At 45.5% G+C, this 21,586-nt stretch overlaps 1 protein-coding gene across 3 annotated transcripts in view; it reads left to right on the forward strand.

Annotated features, from left to right (window-relative positions):
* frmd4ba (FERM domain containing 4Ba) overlaps positions 1-21,586 on the forward strand; it is a 60,194-nt gene that overhangs the window by 29,254 nt on the left and 9,354 nt on the right. For all 3 annotated transcript variants that reach the window (XM_063215282.1, XM_063215284.1, XM_063215283.1), the window contains exons 12-20: positions 8,594-8,670; positions 10,998-11,139; positions 13,031-13,172; positions 13,874-14,007; positions 14,399-14,515; positions 15,417-15,642; positions 16,364-16,420; positions 16,879-17,017; positions 20,667-20,837. In XM_063215282.1, coding sequence (XP_063071352.1) covers positions 8,594-8,670; positions 10,998-11,139; positions 13,031-13,172; positions 13,874-14,007; positions 14,399-14,515; positions 15,417-15,642; positions 16,364-16,420; positions 16,879-17,017; positions 20,667-20,837 — 1,205 coding nt within the window. The remainder of the gene's footprint in view (positions 1-8,593; positions 8,671-10,997; positions 11,140-13,030; positions 13,173-13,873; positions 14,008-14,398; positions 14,516-15,416; positions 15,643-16,363; positions 16,421-16,878; positions 17,018-20,666; positions 20,838-21,586) is intronic.

Genomic DNA, 21,586 nt, shown 5'->3' on the forward strand with positions numbered 1-21,586 from the left:
AATTAGAAGTGGCCCTTTGAATGATAAAAAAAAATCCCCACCCACCCCTGATGTAAAGTGAATGGGGAAGGGGGAAGGGTAGAGGGGATGGACATGAGGAGATATGAATGACTTGTCAAGATCTGTGGGTATGAGGAGATGGGAATGACTTGTCAAGATCTGTGGGTATGAGGAGATATGAATGACTTGTCAAGATCTGTGGGTATGAGGAGATGGGAATGACTTGTCAAGATTCGTTTTGCTAAGTGATGTGGTGCTGGAAGAATGGCCCTGTGTGTGCCAACATGTGCCAGTTGCTGTTGTGTATTGGCCCCAGGACATGAGTAATGGCACTCGACCTCACCCTCCGCAATACACAACGACAGCTGGCCGTGTGTGTCGAAATGGCAACGAGACCAATCAAGTCAGTCAGGATGTGATTTGGAGTGAATCTCCGAGGTATTGCCTCACATACACCTGACACCTGAATGCCAAGCTGTTTTGTCGGTTGTGTATTCCCCCCCACGCGTGCATTCCTTCCTCTGTTGCATCAGATATGGGGACTGAGTAGTAGAGTAGAGTAGAGTAACTTTATTAATCCCCAGGGGGAAATTCAGGTATCCAGTAGCTTACATAAATACACAAATAAACAAATGCCCACATGGACATTTCAAGACACAAATAACACAGGAATAGTCAGGGAGGGGAAAATAAAAATAAAAATAGTAAAGATAAAGAATGTGAAAATGTAATATGTAAAAAATGTAAAAAGGTAATTGTGCAAAAAGACATTCTGTGACTTGGGATAGACCATGTGCAGAAAAACATGCTGTCAGTTAAGGTAGACGGTCTTAACATGACCTGGAAAAAAGTGTTGACAGATACATCTAAGATATAGTATAGTATGTAGAAGTAGGCAGTGTACAGAGTTCAGTACTGAATTCAGGCATGGAACAATAGTTTACATTAAACATTAGTTGGGAGAGGGTCACGCTGGCTTTGAAACATTCAGTCATTTCAGGGATTAAACAAGAGTAGTCCAGACCTCAGTTCACCTGAAGTGCAGGTTGACCACATTCTGACCTAGCCTGAAAGTTTCATCAACATCCATGCCTAACTTTTCAGTTAGACTGTGAACAAATGGCCTGACCGAACAAACCAACCACCCACCTCCTTGATGGAGGTAATTATTTCTTGTCGCCGTCCACCCTGTACTTGATGTCTTTTTGTATCTGAGCCTCTGGGGTGGATTTCTCGAAACCAAAGTTGCTCACTACATTAGCTACTTTGTTGTTTTCAATGCATTTTCCCATTGGCAACTACCGAAGTTGCTAACAGGCTAGCAACTTCTCTTTTGAGAAACTCAACCCTGGGTTGGTAAAATGCGGAGAATAGCTAGCTAGCTAGCTAGCTAGCTACCCTCTGGCTAATACTATAGAGGGGGGCCTCACCTCAGAGGGCTGTAGCCCAGCGTAATAACACTGCACCATGGGGAGTGTGCCGTGGAGGACTCCCGTCCCGAGCACTACTTGGACGGATGCCAGTCTTCTGCCAGGGGAGGTGGTGGATGCATGGGGTGGCTGAGTCTGCCCTGGTGGCACCCTGACTTTGTTTGGCGCTGATGGGCTGCACTAAAAGAAAATGGGGGCATTTATTTATTGATTTATTCTTTAAACAGAGCGCCGCGCCCCCCACCCCTCATCTCATCGCTCTCTTTTTTTATTTTTCCCCTCTCGCCTCCTTGTTTGTTATGTGTGTGTGTGTGCGTGCGCATGTCTCTTTCTCTCTCTCTCTCTCTGTCTCTCTCTCTCTCTCTCTCTCTCCCCCTTTCTGATTTTCCCTCTCTTTTTGTCTTTGTCACTCTTTCACGTGCCCTCTCTTTCTCTCCCACTCCAGCCAGCCCTCTGTCTTTCCCTTTCTCTGTCTTTGTGTATTCCTCTTTTTTCTCTGTCTTTCTCTGCCCTCTCTCCCTTTATCCTGCCTCACTCCCCTCTGTTTTGTCACGTTTGAAAGAATACAACCCCCGTTCCGTTTGAGAGAGGGGCCTGTCCTGTCAGCTGCTGTGTATTGATTCGGTTTCCTGTCAGGGCCCACGGCTTTTTTGTGTTCAGCTGGACCAAAGCAGCCCCAAACCCCCCTCAACCCCCCCCCCCCCCCCCCCTTTAAATGCAACTTGGTGCACCCCAGCGTCCATGCGCCCCAGCACAGCACAGCACAGCCCACCCATTGCTGAACCCATGCACCCCCCCCTCCTCCTCTTCAAATACAACTTGGTGCACCCCAGCGTCCATGCGCCCCAGCACAGCACAGCACAGCACAGCCCACCCATTGCTGAACCCATGCACCCTTCACCCTCCCCCCTCTCCCCTTTCTCCCAGCATGCCCCTGTTCATTATGCAAAGCTGTGCCGTTATTGTGGGTCCCCTCAGGCCAAACAATTGATCAAGCAATAAAACACAATTACTTTAGTGGATGAGGGGGAGATGAGGGGTAGAGATGGATTGTGAGAGAGAAGGATCTCACGGGATTGGACACATCAGCCACCACCCTCAAACCTCACCACCGTCAACGCCTTCAGATTAAAGAGCTCTTAAAAGGGAGCCCCCCCCCCCCGACTGCCAGATGTGAGGCCTGCTGAACACACTGCAAAAGGAGGACTGTAACTGCCACTGCCAACTGTAATTAAGGCACGGTGGTGTTGTCCCTTCTCTCCTTCATCAGAGGCAGTAGTACACACAGGAAGTTGACTGTGTGAAATGTGTCAGGTTTTTTGGGGATGGTATGGTAATGGTGTCACTGTTGCCCAGGCTGAATTCTGCGCCTTATAGTCATATGGTATGCATGTGTTTTTTTTATTCAGACAGTCTGTGACGCTGTCTTCTGCTCTGAGTAAGCGTGCAACTGGGCACAGCAAGTACCTGTGACAATAATTGAGGTGTGTCCTCCTGGCGTTACGTGCACAGTTTGTGTGCTCGTCTCACCTGACCAAGTGCATGACCTCATTGCCTGATGCCAATACAAACATAAACTGTTTTTTCTTACTCTCTCTTCTTTCCATCTTCTCTCTTTCTGTTTCTCTCTCTGTCTTTCTGGCAGCAGCTGAATTTTTATCTATGGTATAGTACAAAAGGTCTAAATCTCAAGTTCAGGAAATTCAAACCATGCCACATTTTGTTTAAAATGTGAATTACCTCACTTTTAGTTGATCGACCTGTCTTGACAGTTCATTGCAATCAGCTGATTCAGAACTGGATGGATCAGTTATTTGGCAGGGTTTATACCTATTGTCAACCCTGGATTGACACATTTTGCTTGTGTGTGTTGTAGAGTAATCTAGTCAAGTACAGTGAGCGCATCCCCGCTCACTCAATCTCATTGGAGTATAATTCCCACAGCACCATATGTATGGTGACCGAGAATGCTCCCACAGCCCCAGATCCACAGGTTGATGCCCCCTGTGTTACGTTACAATACATTACAATACATTACATTGCATTGCATTGCATTGCATTATATTATATTACATTACACTTTGCTGGCGCTTTGATCCATTCTGTTCTATTCTGCTCTGCCGTACAAAGGCAAAGTGCAGTAACTACGCCAACTTTGAGAAAAATGAAACATGAAACTGAGAAAACTGCCTTCAAAGTCTCGGTATTTGGTTGGATATTGTAGTTAATGCAAATTTGACACAGCAATATCTTTAAAACGGTACTCATTTGGACCATAACACTTTGTTGCAAGATATTAGGAGGTTTAATGAAGACCATTTTCAGTCTAAACTCAATTTTGAGAAAAGATGCAGTTACTGCACTTTGACTTTGCACGGCAGTACTGTCCCTCAACCCCAGAGATTCTCCCAGAACCACAGGTTGATGCCCCCTGTGTGGTTGCCCTCTGCAGGGGTGAATACCACCTCCACCACCATCGCTACTCCACCCCACCCTGTGACCGCATGCTGCCCCATGGCAGTGTCTGCTGGGAGGAAGGGTGGGGCTGTGCTGCAGAGGGCAGAGCGCACTCCCCTCCATTCACAGGCTTTAGTGTGACTCATGGTCTATGACATATATGTGCTGGTGGAGATTTACAGCAGTAGAACACACGCACACGCACACACACACAAACACACACACACACACACACACACACACACACACACACACACACACACACACACACACACACACACACACACACACACACACACACACACACCTGTACCTTTCTATGATGAGTTGCCTGTGAGTGTGTGGTTTTTGGGTTATGCCCGGAATCGGATCAGAATGTTCTATGCTGGCGCGTGTGTATCCGCAGGGTTGTTTTGGAATTATTTATTCCTGACTTTTAGTGGGCGATGTAAATCTCAGTACCTGGAGTCTGATGTCTGAGAAGAGAAGAGAAGAGAGGAGAGGAGGAGGAGGGAGGGGGTCTTCTCACCCTCTGATGTGGCAATAAAAAGAGAGTTTATATAACCTGTCAACGTGTGCTAGGTTTTCTGAATATTTATGCACCTTTTGCGCAGAGAAGTTTATTTTGTTGTTGTTTGCTTGGCGTTTTAAGGTCGTCTAATACGTAGATATTGCACCCATGGGCATGAGTGAATTTCATTGTATGTCATTTCCAGGTTGTCGTGTTTCAGCCATTGCTAAACACTTTCCCACAACTCTTGGCTTGAAAGCCCAGATTGTGGGTGGGTCAGATCTCTGGCATACCTCTACTGTGCGTCACTGCCAGTTATGCATTTGTGTACACAAGGAGGGAAAAAACAGATACATGTTCAAATGCTCAAACCAAAAGTAGTTTTCATGTGAAATTGTTAATGCGTTGAATTATAATTCATTGTCTGTGACTCTGTGTGTGTGTGTGTGATGTCTGAGCAATTGCTGTTATGTTTGAAATTTGTAGAAATTTGTTCCTGTGAACATTATTTTTTGTGTGAACTGAAAGAAGGTGTGTGTGTCTGTGTGTGCTCTCCTGAGTGGATCCGCTAGGCTGGTCGTCTGGGAAAGTAGCCTTGTGGGGCTCTCAGGCCCACTCTGTGGGGGAGAGCATCAGGGCACTGAGGCGGGCCCTGGAGGCCTTTTGTGTGTGTGGATAGCCAGGCTCCGGATCTGGATCCACCACCAGGCGTAATATCTTATTTATTATGCACTCGAAAACCCTGGGCCGCCACTGACACCCACCCCACCCCATCCCACCCCCATGATAAGGGAAATGTTTTTTTCCATCCCCTCCTTTTATTCCACTGCCAGAAAAGAACATTCTGTGAGAAGAAGTGTTGCAGAATGTATTAAAGTAGACACTCCACAGAATGTCAAGGCAAAAGTTGAAAAAGTTGTCCCCGTGAGTTTCCATTTATATGCATGGTTTGAAGCATCAGTTTTGTGCTACTCAAAGTGCAACTCTTGAAATTGAAACTCGGAAAAATGCCTTTGATGTTGGCATATACAGTTAGATCAGTCAAACGCTATATAATGCAAACGGTATATATTGTATATGCTCAGTGTCCAGTGGAAGTGTATTTTTGCAAACAACATACTGTAGTTGCTGCTTTGCAGTTTGATAATGTTCAATGAAAGCGTCATGGGCTTTTTACTTTACACAGCCCTAAACATTAATTCATTTTGGTTGGTAAGGTATTCTGAAAAGTGTAACATCTCGTAAGTTTACTGTTGATTTTTATCCCACACGATAAGTTCATGACGATAAGATTAGAGTGTTTCTGGGTAGTCAGGTGAGTCAGAGGTACTTTGCGTGCCAAAGAGTTTGGGCTCTCTCATGGTGGAGGTGCAGGGAGGCACAGAGCAGAGGCCTGCACATTAATGATTAGACGGAAGTAGTAGATTCCTGACATACTTGCCCTGGGAGGCAAGTATAGGAGGCTAGATAAAGACAGGGAGGGGGCAGGGGGTCTCTCTCTCTCTCTCTCTCTCTCTCTCTCTCTCTCTCTCTCTCTCTCTCTCTCTCTCTCTCTCTCTCTCTCTCTCTCTCTCTCTCTCTCTCTCTCTCTCTCTCTGTCTGTCTGTCTCTCTCTCTCTGTCTGTCTGTCTGTCTGTCTGTCTCTCTCTCTCTCTCTGTCTGTCTCTCTCTCTCTCTCTCTCTCTCTCTCTCTCTCTCTCTCTCTCTCTCTCTCTCTCTCTCTCTCTCTCTCTCATGAACAGGAGACGGCCTGGCTTGGTCTGGTCCGGCCTGACCTGCTGTGCCGAGTAACGCTGTAAAAAAATAAAGTGAAATGAAAAGGGCATTGACTAGTACGAGGTGAGGACTGAATGGCCGTCAAGGTCTTATCTAGAGATCTGCTAATGTTGCAAAGGGAAATGGCATGAAAAGAAACAAAATGGTTTCTTCCCCAGAGAGAGAGAGAGCAAGAGAGAGAGAGAGAGAGAGAGAGAGAGAGAGAGAGAGAGAGAGAGAGAAGGAGAGAGAGACAGAAGGAAGGAGAGAGAGAGAGAGAGAGAGCCAGAGAGAGAGAGAGAGAGAGAGCAGCAGCAGAGGAGGTAGAATTCCTTTTGTGTGAGTGCAACCTGTTGGGCTGGTTTTGGACTTGGAGGAGGACATGAGGAGAGGGAGAGGGAGAGGGAGGGGGAAGCGCCAGCCAGAGAAGCAGTGAGCCGAGGGCTCTCTGAGATTGAAAAGGGGAAGAGGGAGGAGAGAAAGAGAAGAGAAAAGAAAAAGACCTGCTAGAGAAGTGGAGGAGGGAGGGAGTGTGGTGGTGGTGGTTGTGGACGTGAGGGTGTTGCGCTTGCTCAAGGTGGATGAGTGTGTAGTGAGTAAGGTGGCTGTGATGTCACAAGAAAGGTTGGAGGAGAGTGAGGAGAGGGAGGGGTATTTTGGGGGCGGGGCTAGCTCAGCTCCGCTCCACTCGGCTCGGCTCAGAGCACTGCTCAGCTGAAACTCTTGCAACACCTTTTCTGATCTGCGGGAGAGACCAGACCAGACAAGAGCGTATTGTTCGGAGGAAGCACAAGCCCTGTGGGAAACTCTATCTGACGATTCAGGACGACCCCAGCGCACTCACTGGGACTCCAGTGCTGCTTGTGGATTTAAAAACAGCTCCCGCTTCTTCTTTTTTTGGATAAGGCGTCGTGTCTGAAATACCTGTAAGTGGCAATTGAGCTTGATTAGCTTTTAGTCTTTATATTCATTAATCTTCAGAGACGAGCTGTCACTGGTGTGTATCACTTTTTAAAGAGCCCTTTGCTGTGGTGGTTGGACCAGGAATGCTAAGTGGAATTCAATGAGCTTGTCATTTGGGATCTTCGTAAAGCGTCCCTGATTGAATATGTCGAAGACAGTGAGTGGATGTGTGAGGGAAGGAGGTAGAGAGTTTTCTTGCTAGTATTGTGCAACCTGTGTCACTCAGTGTTCCTCATGGCTCCATTCAATTCTGAAGAGCTGTGAGTGTGTACGTTTTCTTTTTTTTCCCCCTTTTTTTTGGAGGCAGCCCCGTTTTTAACACAAGTAGTCATGGCAATGTGAGCTTGGAGATCAGTGTGTTATTACCCGGCCTGAGGGGGTAACTGCTTGCCTGAATGGCTGATCTGCTCCGGTCTCCTCTCTTTACCACCACCGCTGCCACAGCCCACCCCCCACCCCCCTTTCCAGTACCTGGTGGAGAATGTTTATTAGCGTTACCCCATTAATCACCAGGCACAGACCCCCTCTCTTCTCTTCACCCCGCTCTTCACCCCACAGACCGGTGGTGCCGCTGGGTATGGAGCCTAGCCTGCTGTGCTGAGCTGTGCTGTGCTGTGTGGATCTGAGAGTCAGATTGGCTCTCTCCGATTCAGGAAGAGAGACAGGGGCTTTAAATCTGCTAAGAATGGTCAGGACAGATGTTTTGCTCAGTCAGCTTTTTTTTTTATATCACCCTCTCTTGTTCTCTCGTACTGTGTGTGTGTGTATGTATGTGCGTGTCCATTCAGTTTATGTGTGCTAAGCTTTTTCTCCCTCTGGGCAAAAACGTTGGAGAGTAGAGGAGGGCGAAAGCAGGCACTTCACTCGTCAAGACGCTCACTCTTTTCATTAAACCTGGCCATGTCAAATTGGCCTCATACCTGCGTTATTGCTGCTGCCTGTTTTCAAGGCAGGCCCAGGCTGTTTTGTTGGCTAGAGTAACTCTGAACATGGCAAGTTGAAGCCCTTTTGTTTTTGTGCGTATAGTGTTTTGTTTTTGTTTTGTTCTTCTCTTGTTCTTCTCCTTATGATATTTTAGGCCAGTGTGGTAATATAAAATCAGAGGATGTGAAACGTTTGTTTTCAAGCAGCTGTGTGTGTGTGTGTGTGTGTGTGTGTGTGTGTGTGTGTGTGTGTGTGTGTGTGTGTGTGTGTGTGTGTGTGTGTGTGTGTGTGTGTGTGTGTGTGTGTGTGTGTGTGTGTGTGTGTGTGTGTGTGTCAGGTTTGCACTCCCAGGGCTCTCTTCCTGTGTGTGTGTGTGTGTGTGCTTCTTTGTAAGCATTGTGTGTGTGTGTATGCACTGTGCGCACGTGTGTGTGTATGCATTGTGTGTGTGTGTGTGTAGGCACTGTGCGCACGTGTGTGTGTGTGTATGCATTGTGTGCATATGTGTGTGTTTCTTTGTAAGCAGTGTGTGTGTGTCTTTTGTCTTCCGCAGTTGTTCCAGTGGAAGCAGCTGGAGAACCTGTACTTCCGTGAGAAGAAGTTTGCCGTCGAAGTTAACGACCCGCAAAGGTGAGAGCCACCACACAGCCAAAACAATGACATCGCTGCTGCTGAAGTCTTCCTAGTTTAGATTTTCTTTACGTGACGTGTTTTAGATTACTTGTTTGTAACGTTACAGTACTTAGCGAGCACATTTTATCCAAATGATTAAAATGATGAGAAGTTTGCCATCTAGGTTAACGGCCCACACAGGTGAAAGCCAGCACAGAGCCAAAGCAGCCGATTGCTACCGATTATCTTTAAAGGGACACTGCAGGAAATGGTCAAAAAAGGTACTGCAACTATGCTGCTCATTGAAATTGGGCTGCCTATTGCCAAATTTGATCTTTACATGAAAGTTTACTAAGTATTAAGCAAATATTTTCTAGTATGGTCCAAGTACCGTCGTTTTTGCAGCTAAAAATGGCTATTTTTGGAAATTCAAAATGGCGGACCATGGGGAAGATCCCCCTTTTCATGTAAGAAAAGTGCAATTTTTCCAGTCATAATGAATACTTAAAATTTGATGCTGGTGGCAAGTATTCATGAAAAAGGTAACATTAGTGAATGGGCAGCATGAATTCTGGAAATAAACAACTAAAAATCTCACACAGTGTCCCTTTAAAATTACACTCTAATGTAACGTTTAAATACTTCGCTAACACTTCTTATCCGAATGATTTAAAACGATGAGCATCTATTTAAGTACGGGGTGTTGGTTAAACCCCCCAGAGCAATGTGGGAATCATTCTTGTTGCTCAAGGGCACTTAAGCCATAGAGGTCATGGGATTATGCACCTGCAACTTCTTCGATTTCAGGACAAAACTCCTTAACCATTAGACCATGGCAGTATTTACCCCTTTTTCCCCCATGGGATTTCTTGCTGGCAGGCATTGTCATGCGGTAGGCTACGTGCTGCAGTGTAGGAGCACATGCTATGGGGGAGTGCAGCAGCGGCAGCATGATTTGCACTCTGTGTGCGTGCGTAGTAGCATAGGACAACGTACCTGCCAACCCTGAATCACGAACACCACACAGACGCACACACACACGTGCACACACCCCCTCTGGCAATAGCTCGACTATGGCTGTTACCTGGCTGGGAAATGGCGCATAGGCACACACACGCACGCACGCACGCACGCACGCGCGCACACACACACACACACACACACACACACACACACACACACACACACACACACACACACACACACACACACGCACACGCACACACGGTTACCTGGCAGGGAAATGTGTGCTTTTTTTTTGCTCCTCTCCTTTATAATGCAGAGTCAGGGACCCAGCAGCAGTAGCAGCCTCAGTAGCAGTGGTCATCTATCCAGCCTGCCTTCCTGCCTGCCCGGCCACAACACGCCACTACCATATACTACACAACCCTACCACTATATTACACAACCCTACCACTACCCTATACTACACTACACTAAACTACACTACACGCCACTACCCTATACTATGCTACACTACTCTACGTTACGTGCCACTACCCTATACTACACTACCGTGTACTGTCCACGAATCAGGAGAGCGCAGCTTTTCCTGCGCTGCCTGGAAATTAATTAGAGGGCACTGATGCAAGACGCGCTTTAGTGCAATCCATCGACTGTGCTGCTGCTGCTGCTGCTGCTGCTGCTGCTATTGCTGTGTGTTATCAGTGTACCAACACTCGTGCTGCTGTGGCTGCTGCTGCTGCTGCTACTGTGGCGGCTGCTTGCTGCGGCGGGATGCCATCACGAGCCAATTGAATTTCATGACAGAAAGTTCTAGCATTTTTATGGTTGGCGTTGCAGCTCATTAAGCAGGTGATGTGATGTGATGTGATGTGATGTGGAGGGTTGGACTGTGTGTCTGCGCTGTATGCAAACAGGGGAGGGAGCTGGTGCTGAGCTTTTGTTGCAATGAGATTTCAGACACCCCTCTCATTCATTTATAAGGTGTGTGCGTGTGTGTGTGTGTGTGTGTGTGTGTGTGTGTGTGTGTGTGTGTGTGTGTGTGTGTGTGTGTGTGTGTGTGTGTGTGTGTGTGTGTGTGTGTGTGTGTGTGTGTGTGTGTGTGTGTGTGTGTGTGTGTGTGTGTGTGTGTGTGTGCGTGTGTGTGTGTGTACATGTACATGTATGCGGGTTTGTGGGTTTCGTGGGTACATGTGTATGTATGTGTACGTGTGTGTACACACGTTCTTGTACATGTACAGGTGTGCTTAAATTTCTGCGTGCGTCATACAGTACATGTGTATGTGTATAAACACTATGTGAGTGAACCATGTGTACGTGACGTGTGCAACTCTCTCCTGTTGACGTTGGTGTGCCTCTCTCTCTCTCCCTGTAATCCACAGGCAGCAGGTCACCTCCAAGCGCACGTTTGGCCAGAGCGGGCTGGTCATCCACTCCTGGTATGCCAGCCACACGCTGATCAAGACCATCTGGGTGATGGCCATAAGTCAGCACCAGTTCTACCTGGACAGAAAGCAGAGCAAAGTGAGTCTGACCCCTAGCCTGATTATCATTGACTTTCAAATCTCTTTCGAGACTTGGTCTGACCAAGAGCATTACAATTAACATTTCTCAAATGGCATGGTTGACCCCTCCATTAGTTTGCTAATGGTTGTTTGCCACCCGACAAAGTGGGAGGAGGTCCCGTTTTTTCGGGAGCTCAGAAACGATGTTTGTATTGCTCTTGGCCTGACTGGAAGCAACGCTGAAGGTGCTGCGTCACTAGGAGGGCACAGCCTGGCTGTGTGACCCCCATCCCTTTATCCGCTAGCCATTAGCATGGTCACTTGTCATCTGGCCACCGTCACCTGGCCACCGGCTCTGTCGTCAGCTGCCACCTGTGGCCTGTTTGCTGTTTGTGTTCTGGCCAAGTCGTGTTCATGATGCCCAGGTGGTCAGTGTGCTGTCCAGGTAGCGTGTGTGTGTGTGTGTGTGTGTGTGTGTGTGTGTGTGTGTGTGTGTGTGTGTGTGTGTGTGTGTGTGTGTGTGTGTGTGTGTGTGTGTGTGTGTGTGTGTGTATCTGGTGGTCTCTTTTGGACAAGTGTGTGTGCGTGCTTGTGCGTGTTTTGTGTACATTTCTATTTGATATCTGTTTTTGTGTATGTACTGTGGCGCTGCAGCGTGTATGCGTGCGTGCATTTGTGTGTGTTTTTATGAATGTGTTGTGTACATTTCTGTGTTTCTGTGTTGCGAACCCAAGGGAGGTCGTTGAGAAGGATACAGTTGAGAGGGAGCGGTGTTTAGTTGTCACTGGGGGCATTAGTCAATTACATTGTTTTTAATACTGAGCGGGGCATTGGAAGGCTTGTGATGAAGTCAAGGGGCTATTGGGAGGCTTAGGATGCGGTCCATGGGGTGTTTGTTCAGAAAAGGTTGAGAACCACTGGTGTAGGTGTTGTGTTGTATGTGCGTCCCTCCCTTATCTCCACCTCCTTATCTGATGGTAGCCTGTGCTGTCTCCATCAGCACACTCTCTCCAGCCCCTGACCTACCCTCTGGCTCTTCTGTTTCCTCACACAACCATTAAGAAACAGAAACAGCTCATTTATTTTCACACATTCATTTCAGCATCTCATTGTCTTACTATCACCCTTGAGTTAAGGCCGTGTTTTTATTTTTGCTAACGTCTCTACGTACAGTAAAAATTACCCATTTGGCCACTTAATTGCATCAGTAGATCATCGTAAGCTGTGAAAGTCTTGAGCGTGCGAATTAGCACGAAAAATGGGTTTGTTTTTATGCTCTTAACGTCTGTGTTTGTTTTGGCCGCTGTACTTGTTTCATTAAAGCTCTTTTGGCACGGGTGTAGTGTAGTGTGTGTGTGCGTGTGTGTGTGTGTGTGTGAGTGTGCATAAGGGCGAGAGACACGAGTGTGAGTGTGCATAAGGACGTGAGTGTAAACTGCGAGGAGCGAAACGTCTCTCCCTGGTGCTAATCTGTCTGCGGCGAGACGCGAGAGCTTTCGTTGGCGGCTTTCCTTTCGCTTCGCTGGCTGGCTGCTTAGGGGGGCAGATGGCCCTGCCCCGCGCTGCTCCAGGAATAGTCACAGCCAAGCTGATTGATGAGATCCCCGCCCGCCCGCCCGCCGCTTTAGGGCTGAGGCATACAGTACAAATTGGAGCTTTATACCCCTGCAGAGTCCTCAGGATGATGTAATGACAGTCATTCCCTCTCCCCCTCTTTTTCTCTTTTTCTCTATCTCTTTTATTTCTCATCTTTTTTTTCTTCTTCTTCTTCTTCTTCTTCCTCTTCCTCTTCTTCTTCCCATCCACTGTTCCTGTCCCATAACTCATTGTCTTGGTCACCCCTCCCCACCCCTTCCTCACCTGCCCTCAACTCATTGTCTCCTCCTCCTCCTCTCCTCTTTTTCTTCAAGGCCACGTTAAGCACAGGCAAGACCCTGGGGGACATCGCCATGGACCTGACGGAGATCGGCGGTCCGCGGCTCAGCAAGCTGGTCAGCATGGAGAGTAAAGGACAGCTCATCATGGCCAGCAATGGCAGCCTAGTCTCCACAGGTAACGCTGTAGGCCATACGCAACTACTGACTGTCGCAGCAGCACGTGTTGAAAATACACACGTACAGTATTATGTCTATGACTATCGATTCAGAAGTCTGAAAATGCATTCAGTGTGTGTCTACGACTAATAATGTAGTGGTATGTTATTTGCAATGGGTTTTGAGATTTTATGCGTCATCTTCAACCACTAACAGCGTAATGTAAAATGCATGTACAGCATGTTTATATGACTAACAGTCCAGCATCTTGTTATTCCCAGTGGGATTAGAGTTTTTATTGTAATTTTGCCAGCAATAGCAGCCTGGTGTCCACAGGTAGGGCATTATGTCATATGCATCTGCCTGGGTTATTGATGTTTTTAGCAGCAGAAGTCATGGGGTCCATTCACAGCTAATGCAACTATTGAATTGATTAAATTATTATTTCATGCCGGATTTTATATATTATTTAATGTCTGTATTATATATTATATATGTATATAATTCTTATATACAAAATCATTACATGTAAATGAAAAAAGGTGTAAAGTTAATGAACAAACTTCACACAATGGTGACATTAGATATCACTGTGCCACCCTAACATCTGTTTCTAAAAACATCAATGACCCAACTACTACTGACTGACGGCACATGTTGAAATTGACATTGTGTCATTTTGGGTTTTGAGTTTTCTTATGTGTCGTTTTGGCCCCAAAGGTTCAGCAGATTCCGAAGCCAACGAGGAGAAAAGACAAGAAAAGCTGAATGATCTGAAGAAGAAAGAGAAGGACCTTCAGGACAACCTGTCCCTCAAACTGGACGAGCTCAAGAAAATCTGCCTCAGAGAAGCCGTAAGCAGCTCTGCTCTTGCTTGACCTTGTCCTTTAGTTGTGCTATTAGTGTGAATGCAACGGACTTAACCCATTTTAGCCTGATGATGCTGTGTATACGTTGTTTGACCTTTGGCGCCTGGAGCCACATGCACGCTGTGTTCAGGCTTTTGAGATTCACGTTTTTTAATTAATAATGAATGCAAAATGAGGGTCCTAACTCTTAAATGGAACTTATTTCATGTTTTTATGTGCTTTGGAGGCTGAGATATTTAGGTTTTAATAAGCAGAGGGCACCTTTTCCCAAAAAGGGCATTGTCATTCAGCAGGCGTTTTTTTAGCGGCTGCCTTAGGCTAAAATGGGTTAACTAAACTTAATTGAGTTATGTTTGTTTATTTTTCCCCTCAATAGGAGCTCACGGGCAAACTGCCAAAGGAATACCCTCTACAGTCGGGAGAGAAGGCCCCCCCTATCAGAAAACGAGTCGGGACCGCATTCAAATTGGATGAGCTCTTTCCGTACGATAAGGTTGGTGGCCTACGACATATCAGCTGGATAAACTTGTTAAGCATATCTTCTTCTTGATCAAACACCACCTGCCGAGAATCTCTTGCGACTATTTACAGGAAAGCCTTTGATGTTTGATGATGACATGCCCGAGTTAGAAAAAGTCACACTACAATGTTAGCAGATATTATCTGGATGCTTCTATTGACTATTATGTGACTTGTTTGTGCAATGAAAATGCCACTGTGATTTCTATCACTATGGGAAATATTGTCCGATTGCACTGTAACCCAAGCACGATTATATCAAAAAACATCAGAATTGGTTGCAAGGACTGCATTGTGTTTCATGAAAATGTTTTTGTAGTTATTTTGTACCTGTTCTGGCCATGATACAGCAGTAGTTACCTACTTGGCGATCTTGTGTTTATAGATTGCAGTAAATGTAGATGACTGTACGTAGACGTAATATGACTTTGTCATGCATCTTCCCATAATTCAGCAACAGTAACAAGGACATTCACTCTTGCTCATATCATGGGGCAGCCGTGGCCTAATGATTAGGGAGGTGGTGTTAAGATCAGAGGGTTGCAGGTTTGAATCCCACCCGTACCTCTCCCTACTCCTCCATCCATGGCTGAAGTACCCTTGAGCTAGACACCTAGACACCAAGTGTAATGTCATGTGATGTGTGTGTGCACGCGTGTACGTGTGCATAAGTGTGTGCATCTTCACATGAATGTCTGTGTGAATATTCATGGCTTTTGCGTGAGACTGCTCCGGGGACTGTAATCTACCAATACCGTGTGAAATAACTATATCGCTTTGGATAAAAGCATACCCAAAGTGTAATGTAATGTAATGTAATCATGACCTCTTGATGACCTCTTCGTGACCTTCTTCTCTCTCTGGTTCTTCTGAAGGACCCTCACCTGAGGAACCTGGAGAGCCGCTTCGCTCTACAGCAGAAAATCGTGGAGGCGGCCATGAAGCTGTCCAACGAGGGCGACCTCTGCAAGACGGTGAAGAAGAAGAGGCGGAGAAACTGCCTGGACTCCATGAGGAAGCTGCAGGAGATCGAGGATGAGATCAACGCCTACCGAATAAAGACCGGCAAGACGCCCACGCAAAGGGCCTCCATCATCATAGGTAAGAGAGTGCTATGACGTCATAGCCATGCTTCATTTTACAACCTTGTAAATGTCAAAAACCAACAAGGTCGGCGTCTGTGAAAACTTGTGTGAAAAATGTATATTGGAGCCGAAAATTTACAACAGAAGTCAGAGGTTAAAACTGGAGCAACATATTTCGGCAAAAGAATGTTTAACCACTGGTGTACTGTGGTGGCAGCAAAGACGTCTAAAAAACTCAGTAAATGACAAAAACCAACAAGGTCGGGGTCTGCGCCTACACTTTAGACCCGTGTATTGCTTGGTGCGTCTATCCCAAAAAGTAGAAATCACTTGACGTTATGAAAACAGGAGGCGCACACACGACTTGTGTGACTGTTTCTCCAGTTGTAACCTCTGACTTCTTTTGTAATTTTTTTCTTTTTTCATTACCTCATTTCACAACCTTAACGTAATGCTTCTAAAATCATAGGTGGCTGTCTAATACAGGCATGACCAGTTCCCCTGAGAAATACCTTTTAGGCTCTGTACTGTTGTTGGAGTTTCAGTCTTGGTCTGGTCTTATTGCCTCAAATTCAGTTTGCCAAACATCTTAAAATATGCAGAAAAAAAGAGCGTGGCATGTTATTATGTACTCGACGTTATCCTGTATGCAAGTATTATTTCTGTTTGTAAATGGATAAATGGTCTGTTGTGCAGCCAACTCACCTATAGTCTTTCTTGTGGACTTTTTGTTTCAGATGAGGCCAACCCTGCTGATCTTAGCTCAATGTCAGACAGCTTAACCCTTGACGACGGTAAGTCTCTACCTGTCTGTCTGGTTACTGGTAAATATATAGCCCCCCTGCCTGGCATTGTCTCTCATCCAGGACAAGGTAGCCAAAGGAGATCATTTATAAGCTAGGAGGGAGAGTCAATGTCTCAATGTTAACACATCTTCAGAGTCAAAAACATACTTGAAGTTATAAGGTACTGGACATATTTCTGGCACTTGAGGACACGATCGGACCTGTAGACATGATGACTTAGGGATTGTTCAATTATAGCACTATTGTTCAGCACCACATACACCAATAACACAACCGCCATGTTCCTCTCTCCCTAAAATCCCTCCCTTATTATTATGCTATGGGACCCCTCAATCTCCTTTGGGATTGATAAATTATCTCTACTCTACTTCACTCTACTGTATTAATTATAACATTATATTTTTTCTCATATTGTGTTGTTCTTATTCCCTGGCTGTGGTGTTCAGATGAGTCTATGGTGGGCCAGAGGCAGCGATCGCGCTCCGTGCAGTATTCTGACCGACAGAGTCCCTCAGAGAGCATGGGCATCCAGTACTTCACAGACCGCCGCGCCTCCACCAACGACCAGGACGTCAACCTCAACCGGTAAGGAGCAGCTGGGCAATATAATTACCCAAAAAAGTTATTTCCTTGTTTGGTAACACTTTATTTTAGTGTTACATCTATTAGCACTAGGGCTGGGCGGTTTACGGTTAAAAAACCGTGATCTCGGTTTCACCTACACAAGGTTCTCTTTTTGATGAGAGACGGTTTTGTTGTTGTTCATACTAGGCTACGTGCGTGAACTTCATACTTCGTGTCACACTTCATTTCAACTCCAAGTCCACTGTTGCTTTTCTACTAGGAAATGTCATCACAATTTAAGATGTTGATTGAAGCAATACAAATAATTGGTTAATCGCGCTAAAGAAGCTGGTGAGAGTGAAGCATAGCCTAATGAAGAACCCACATGGCATGGATGAATCATGATGAACATTTAAATCAACTTAGCTTACATTTGATCTCACAAAGTTAAATAAAAGGCTATTCTAATAGGCTACAACAGTTCTCAGATCCTTAACTGTATTTCATTACCATCCCAACTGCGTGTGCAGGACTGCTGTTAAGGCTGCGTATGAGTTTTGCCATTGAGGCTAATTTAGCTTAGCTTGCAAAATGCAATGGGCAGACAAGATACATTGCTACATTGCTGTTTGAAATTATTTGGGAGCAAAATAGGAGCGAAATACATCGCCATATGACAAAAACTACCTGACAAAATACATTCTACGTTATATTTGGCCTTTAATTCAAAGAAAATATTCACACAATGTCAAGTAAATCCGTTTGTTTTCGTGTCTCTTCAGTCTGTTCCGTTTCTGTCCCACTGTGTTTACTCGCTAGTCATGCGCTGCGCAAGGCAACATGCGGTCGTAGTGATCAATGTTGCCAGGTGTACAACGATAACTAAGCAAGTAGTGTTGCCAGGTGTTGAACAAATATGCAGTTTTGGGCTGTCTTGGGGAAAAAAGCCAAAAACAGCTGCTTATAATAATTTATTAACCTTTTTTACTTGAAAGGGAACTTAAAGTCTTGGGCAGGGAAATATAAACTATAAAATTTAAAAATATTGAAATGAAAAAGTGATGAAATAGAAATGGAGATTAATTTAAATTCATGATTGTATCTCATTTTTAAATTTAATTTCAGTTCTTTTTTCGTCCGAAAGATTAAGATTTGGGGGGAAATCGCCGCTTATCAAAAAACCGTGCAGAAAACCGTGATGTCAATTTTCATCAAGAAAACCGTGATGCTCATTTTTTCCAAAACCGCCCAGCCCTAATTAGCACTAATACATACAATGTTAATGCCTGTATACTGTATAAGTAACTTGTAAGGCTTGTACTAAGTAAAATCAAACATTTGTTAGGCATGTATTCGCAATTTTTTCATGCACAATTAGCGATTTATTACCAATATAACCTTAGTAAGGACCTAACAAATGTTTGATTTTGCTTAGTACATGCCTTACAAGTTACTTATACAGGCATTAACATTGTATGTATTAGTGCTAATAGATGTAACACTAAAATAAAGTGTTACCAATAGTTTTAATTATATATGTATTATATTTTGCCTCGACCAAAATTACTGCAACATTTTTTTTATCCTGAGAGGCTTTTTTAGAGGAAGATAGTCTCACTATCCTGTAATTGAATGACTTCAAAGTCATGTAAATATTTGTTCAAAGGGATAATGGACTTCAGTTGTCTCTAGGCGTACAAACTCTGACATGGCTGTTAGCTATGAGATTATTAATGGCAATGACACCAAGAATTCTACACAGTGTCATTTTTCGTCATTTGATCCTCTCCCCCATAACTCAGTAACATTAGTTATCATGTGTTCGGCACAGTGTAATTCTTGCTTTTCCACATAACTAGGGAAAGGCAAGAATTACACTGTGCCGAACACATGATACTGAGTTATGGAGGAGAGGATCACTTGACGAAAAATGACACTGTGTAGATTTTTAAGTGTTTCCAGCAATATATTTGATACTGAAGGTTGGTAGGAATGTAGCCAACATCAGAGACATGCCACTATAGTTACTTTCTGGTGAAGCAACATCTTCGACACAGAATCTTTATTATTTCAGAAGTACCAAGTCAAGGTTGGTAGTTGGTTGTTGTCAAGGTGGACGCCTTAACAATAAAGTGCTGCAGGGAAACCCTTAAGTATGAATAAATCTTACTGCTTTCAACTGTGGCAAAGTCAAGAGCTTGTGTGCCTGTTGAAGCCCAGCATTATGTGACACGCCCATTGACAGTTAATAGAATGGACGCCAAATCAACGCTATTTGCCATTCAACGCTTTGAAGCCAGATTTGGGAACATGCCAACTTACATTCCACCTTAGCAACGCCAAACGCAGGTGCTGATTGGACAACAACAAGACTTCTAACTGTCAATCCAACCATGTTCTGATGCTCATTGGTCAATTTAACTTTTAATATCTCTCTAAAATAAAACATCACCACAAAAAATCACCACCCTGGTAAGTTGGAGAGCAAGGGGACCTACTAGTTGAGCGAAAAATGATCCCCCTGGAGTGGCATTTAAGGGAGATACAGGGTTTTATGTCTCTCATAGGAATGAATGGGATTTGGCCATTTTTTGGTCTTTTTGGGTCCAACCTTGGCTCCAACTTGGCTTCAACAATGAAATAGAATTTTGGCCTCCATTCTATTTACTCTCAATGGACACGCCAGAAATGCTGCAGACGGCTAGATGCCACAGAGCATGCCCAGGCTAAGTTTTATTTACAAGCTGATGTTGTGAAGAGCAGGAGAAGGAGAGGAAAAGCGAGAGAGACAAAGACAGAGAAGGAGAGAGAGGGAGTGACAGAAAGAGAGAGAGGGAGAGAGAGCGAGAGAGAGAGGGAGTGATAGAAAGAGAGATCTTGTGAGTTGTGGCGAAGCCAGTGCAGACCTGCTTGGCCGGGGCCACATTCCTTCCTTCCCTCCTTCCCCCAGCTCCTTGCAGACGCCTCGCCAATCAGCTCTTATCTGGCCCCAAATTCGCTGGCGCTCGCATGGTTAAAAATAGGAGAGAGAGAGAGAGAGAGAGAGAGAGTCATAGAGAGAGAGAGAGAGAGAGAGAGAGAGAGAGAGAGAGAGAGAGAGAGAGAGAGAGAAGCATGCCATGGCCTGAACTGCCGAGACACTTGACAACAATCTGGGGCTGAAAAGCGAGCTGCGGTGAACAAGGTGGTGGTTTGATCGCTAAAAGAAGAGATAAGCAGGGATTTAGTGGAGAAAACAAAATGAAGGATGGAGAGGAGAAGGAAGAGAAAAAAAGGCTTGCTGGCATTTTCCAGTGCTTGTATTTTTTTTTTAGGAGACTTTTTTTAGCCAGCTTCAGGTTGCTTTATTATTTGAGAACAAAGTTATTGATGGTAACAGGAAAAGGTCTTTTGTTTAGTTCTCATAATGACTTGGTCCATGACCAAGGAAATACCCAGAGAGCCAAGCCAAGAGAGCCCAGGGTGTAATCACGCACATGCAGTAGCCACTAGTCCATATTAATAGCAGTAGTGCCATAGTAGTATCAGCGCTGCTTGCCCTTTGTTCTCCTCCTTTCCTTTCCTGCCTTTCCTGACTTCCTGGCCCTATACTAAGATGAAGTCCCGTCTAGCAGGAAGAGAAGCTCATAAGCCCTCTTGACTCCGGCGTTCTTATCTCGCGTTCGTTCAGGTTACCGTACGGCGAGGGCCAGGACGCGTTCCAGCACGGCGCGCGGGAAGTCGTGTCCAGCCACAGCAGCCCGTACCGGTCCGGGCCCGGCGCACGTCCGGGCCGAGACACGCGCAGCATGCCCCCCACCCCCGTGCTGACGCGCAACGCCTACAGCAGCACACAGCTCAGGTTGGTGGTCACCACCTACACCCTAATTACACACACCATCAACTCCACTACACACACACACACACACACACACACACTGTCCCTATTCATCAACCAAACACGGACTCAAACACCTGTAGCAGCACATAGCTCAGTTTGGTTTCCGCTAGAGCATTGGTTTTCAGCCTTTTTTGAACAAACACTCCCTTGACCTCATAATAAGTCTGCCAACGCCCCCCCTTAGTATTCCACAATTAAAAAGACTAAAGGTCCGTACACACACGTCGCTGCTATTTACTCGTAACTTGCTCACTCGCCTACTTGCCACTCGCTCTGGGTGATTTTGTTTACTGGTTGTCATGGTTCCCGCTGTCCGCGCCAATAACGTCCGTCCGAAACAAAATGTAGGTCTACGCTGTTTAACCATAGACGGTTTAATCGTGTGCTGTGCACAACCATGCATATGAGCCTTTGATGGTACACTGTATTGCAGGGCTACTCAATTAGAATTTCATCTGGGCCACATTTCGAAACCAAGAACTGCAGTCGGGCCACACATTTTCAGATATCACGACCACTGAAATGACACTTAAAATCAGTAGTCCACAAACAATTTTAAACATGTTCCTCTAACCTAAAACTTAACCACATTGAATGTGAATGTATAAGACAAGCAGAAGATTCACAAGAAAAGAAATGTATACTGCTTCAGTTGGGGGCCATGCCTGGGCCGCATGTGGACTGCATCTGGGCCACATATGGCCCTCGGG

Source organism: Engraulis encrasicolus, chromosome 14 (assembly GCF_034702125.1).
Source record: "Engraulis encrasicolus isolate BLACKSEA-1 chromosome 14, IST_EnEncr_1.0, whole genome shotgun sequence".
NCBI lineage: Eukaryota > Metazoa > Chordata > Actinopteri > Clupeiformes > Engraulidae > Engraulis > Engraulis encrasicolus.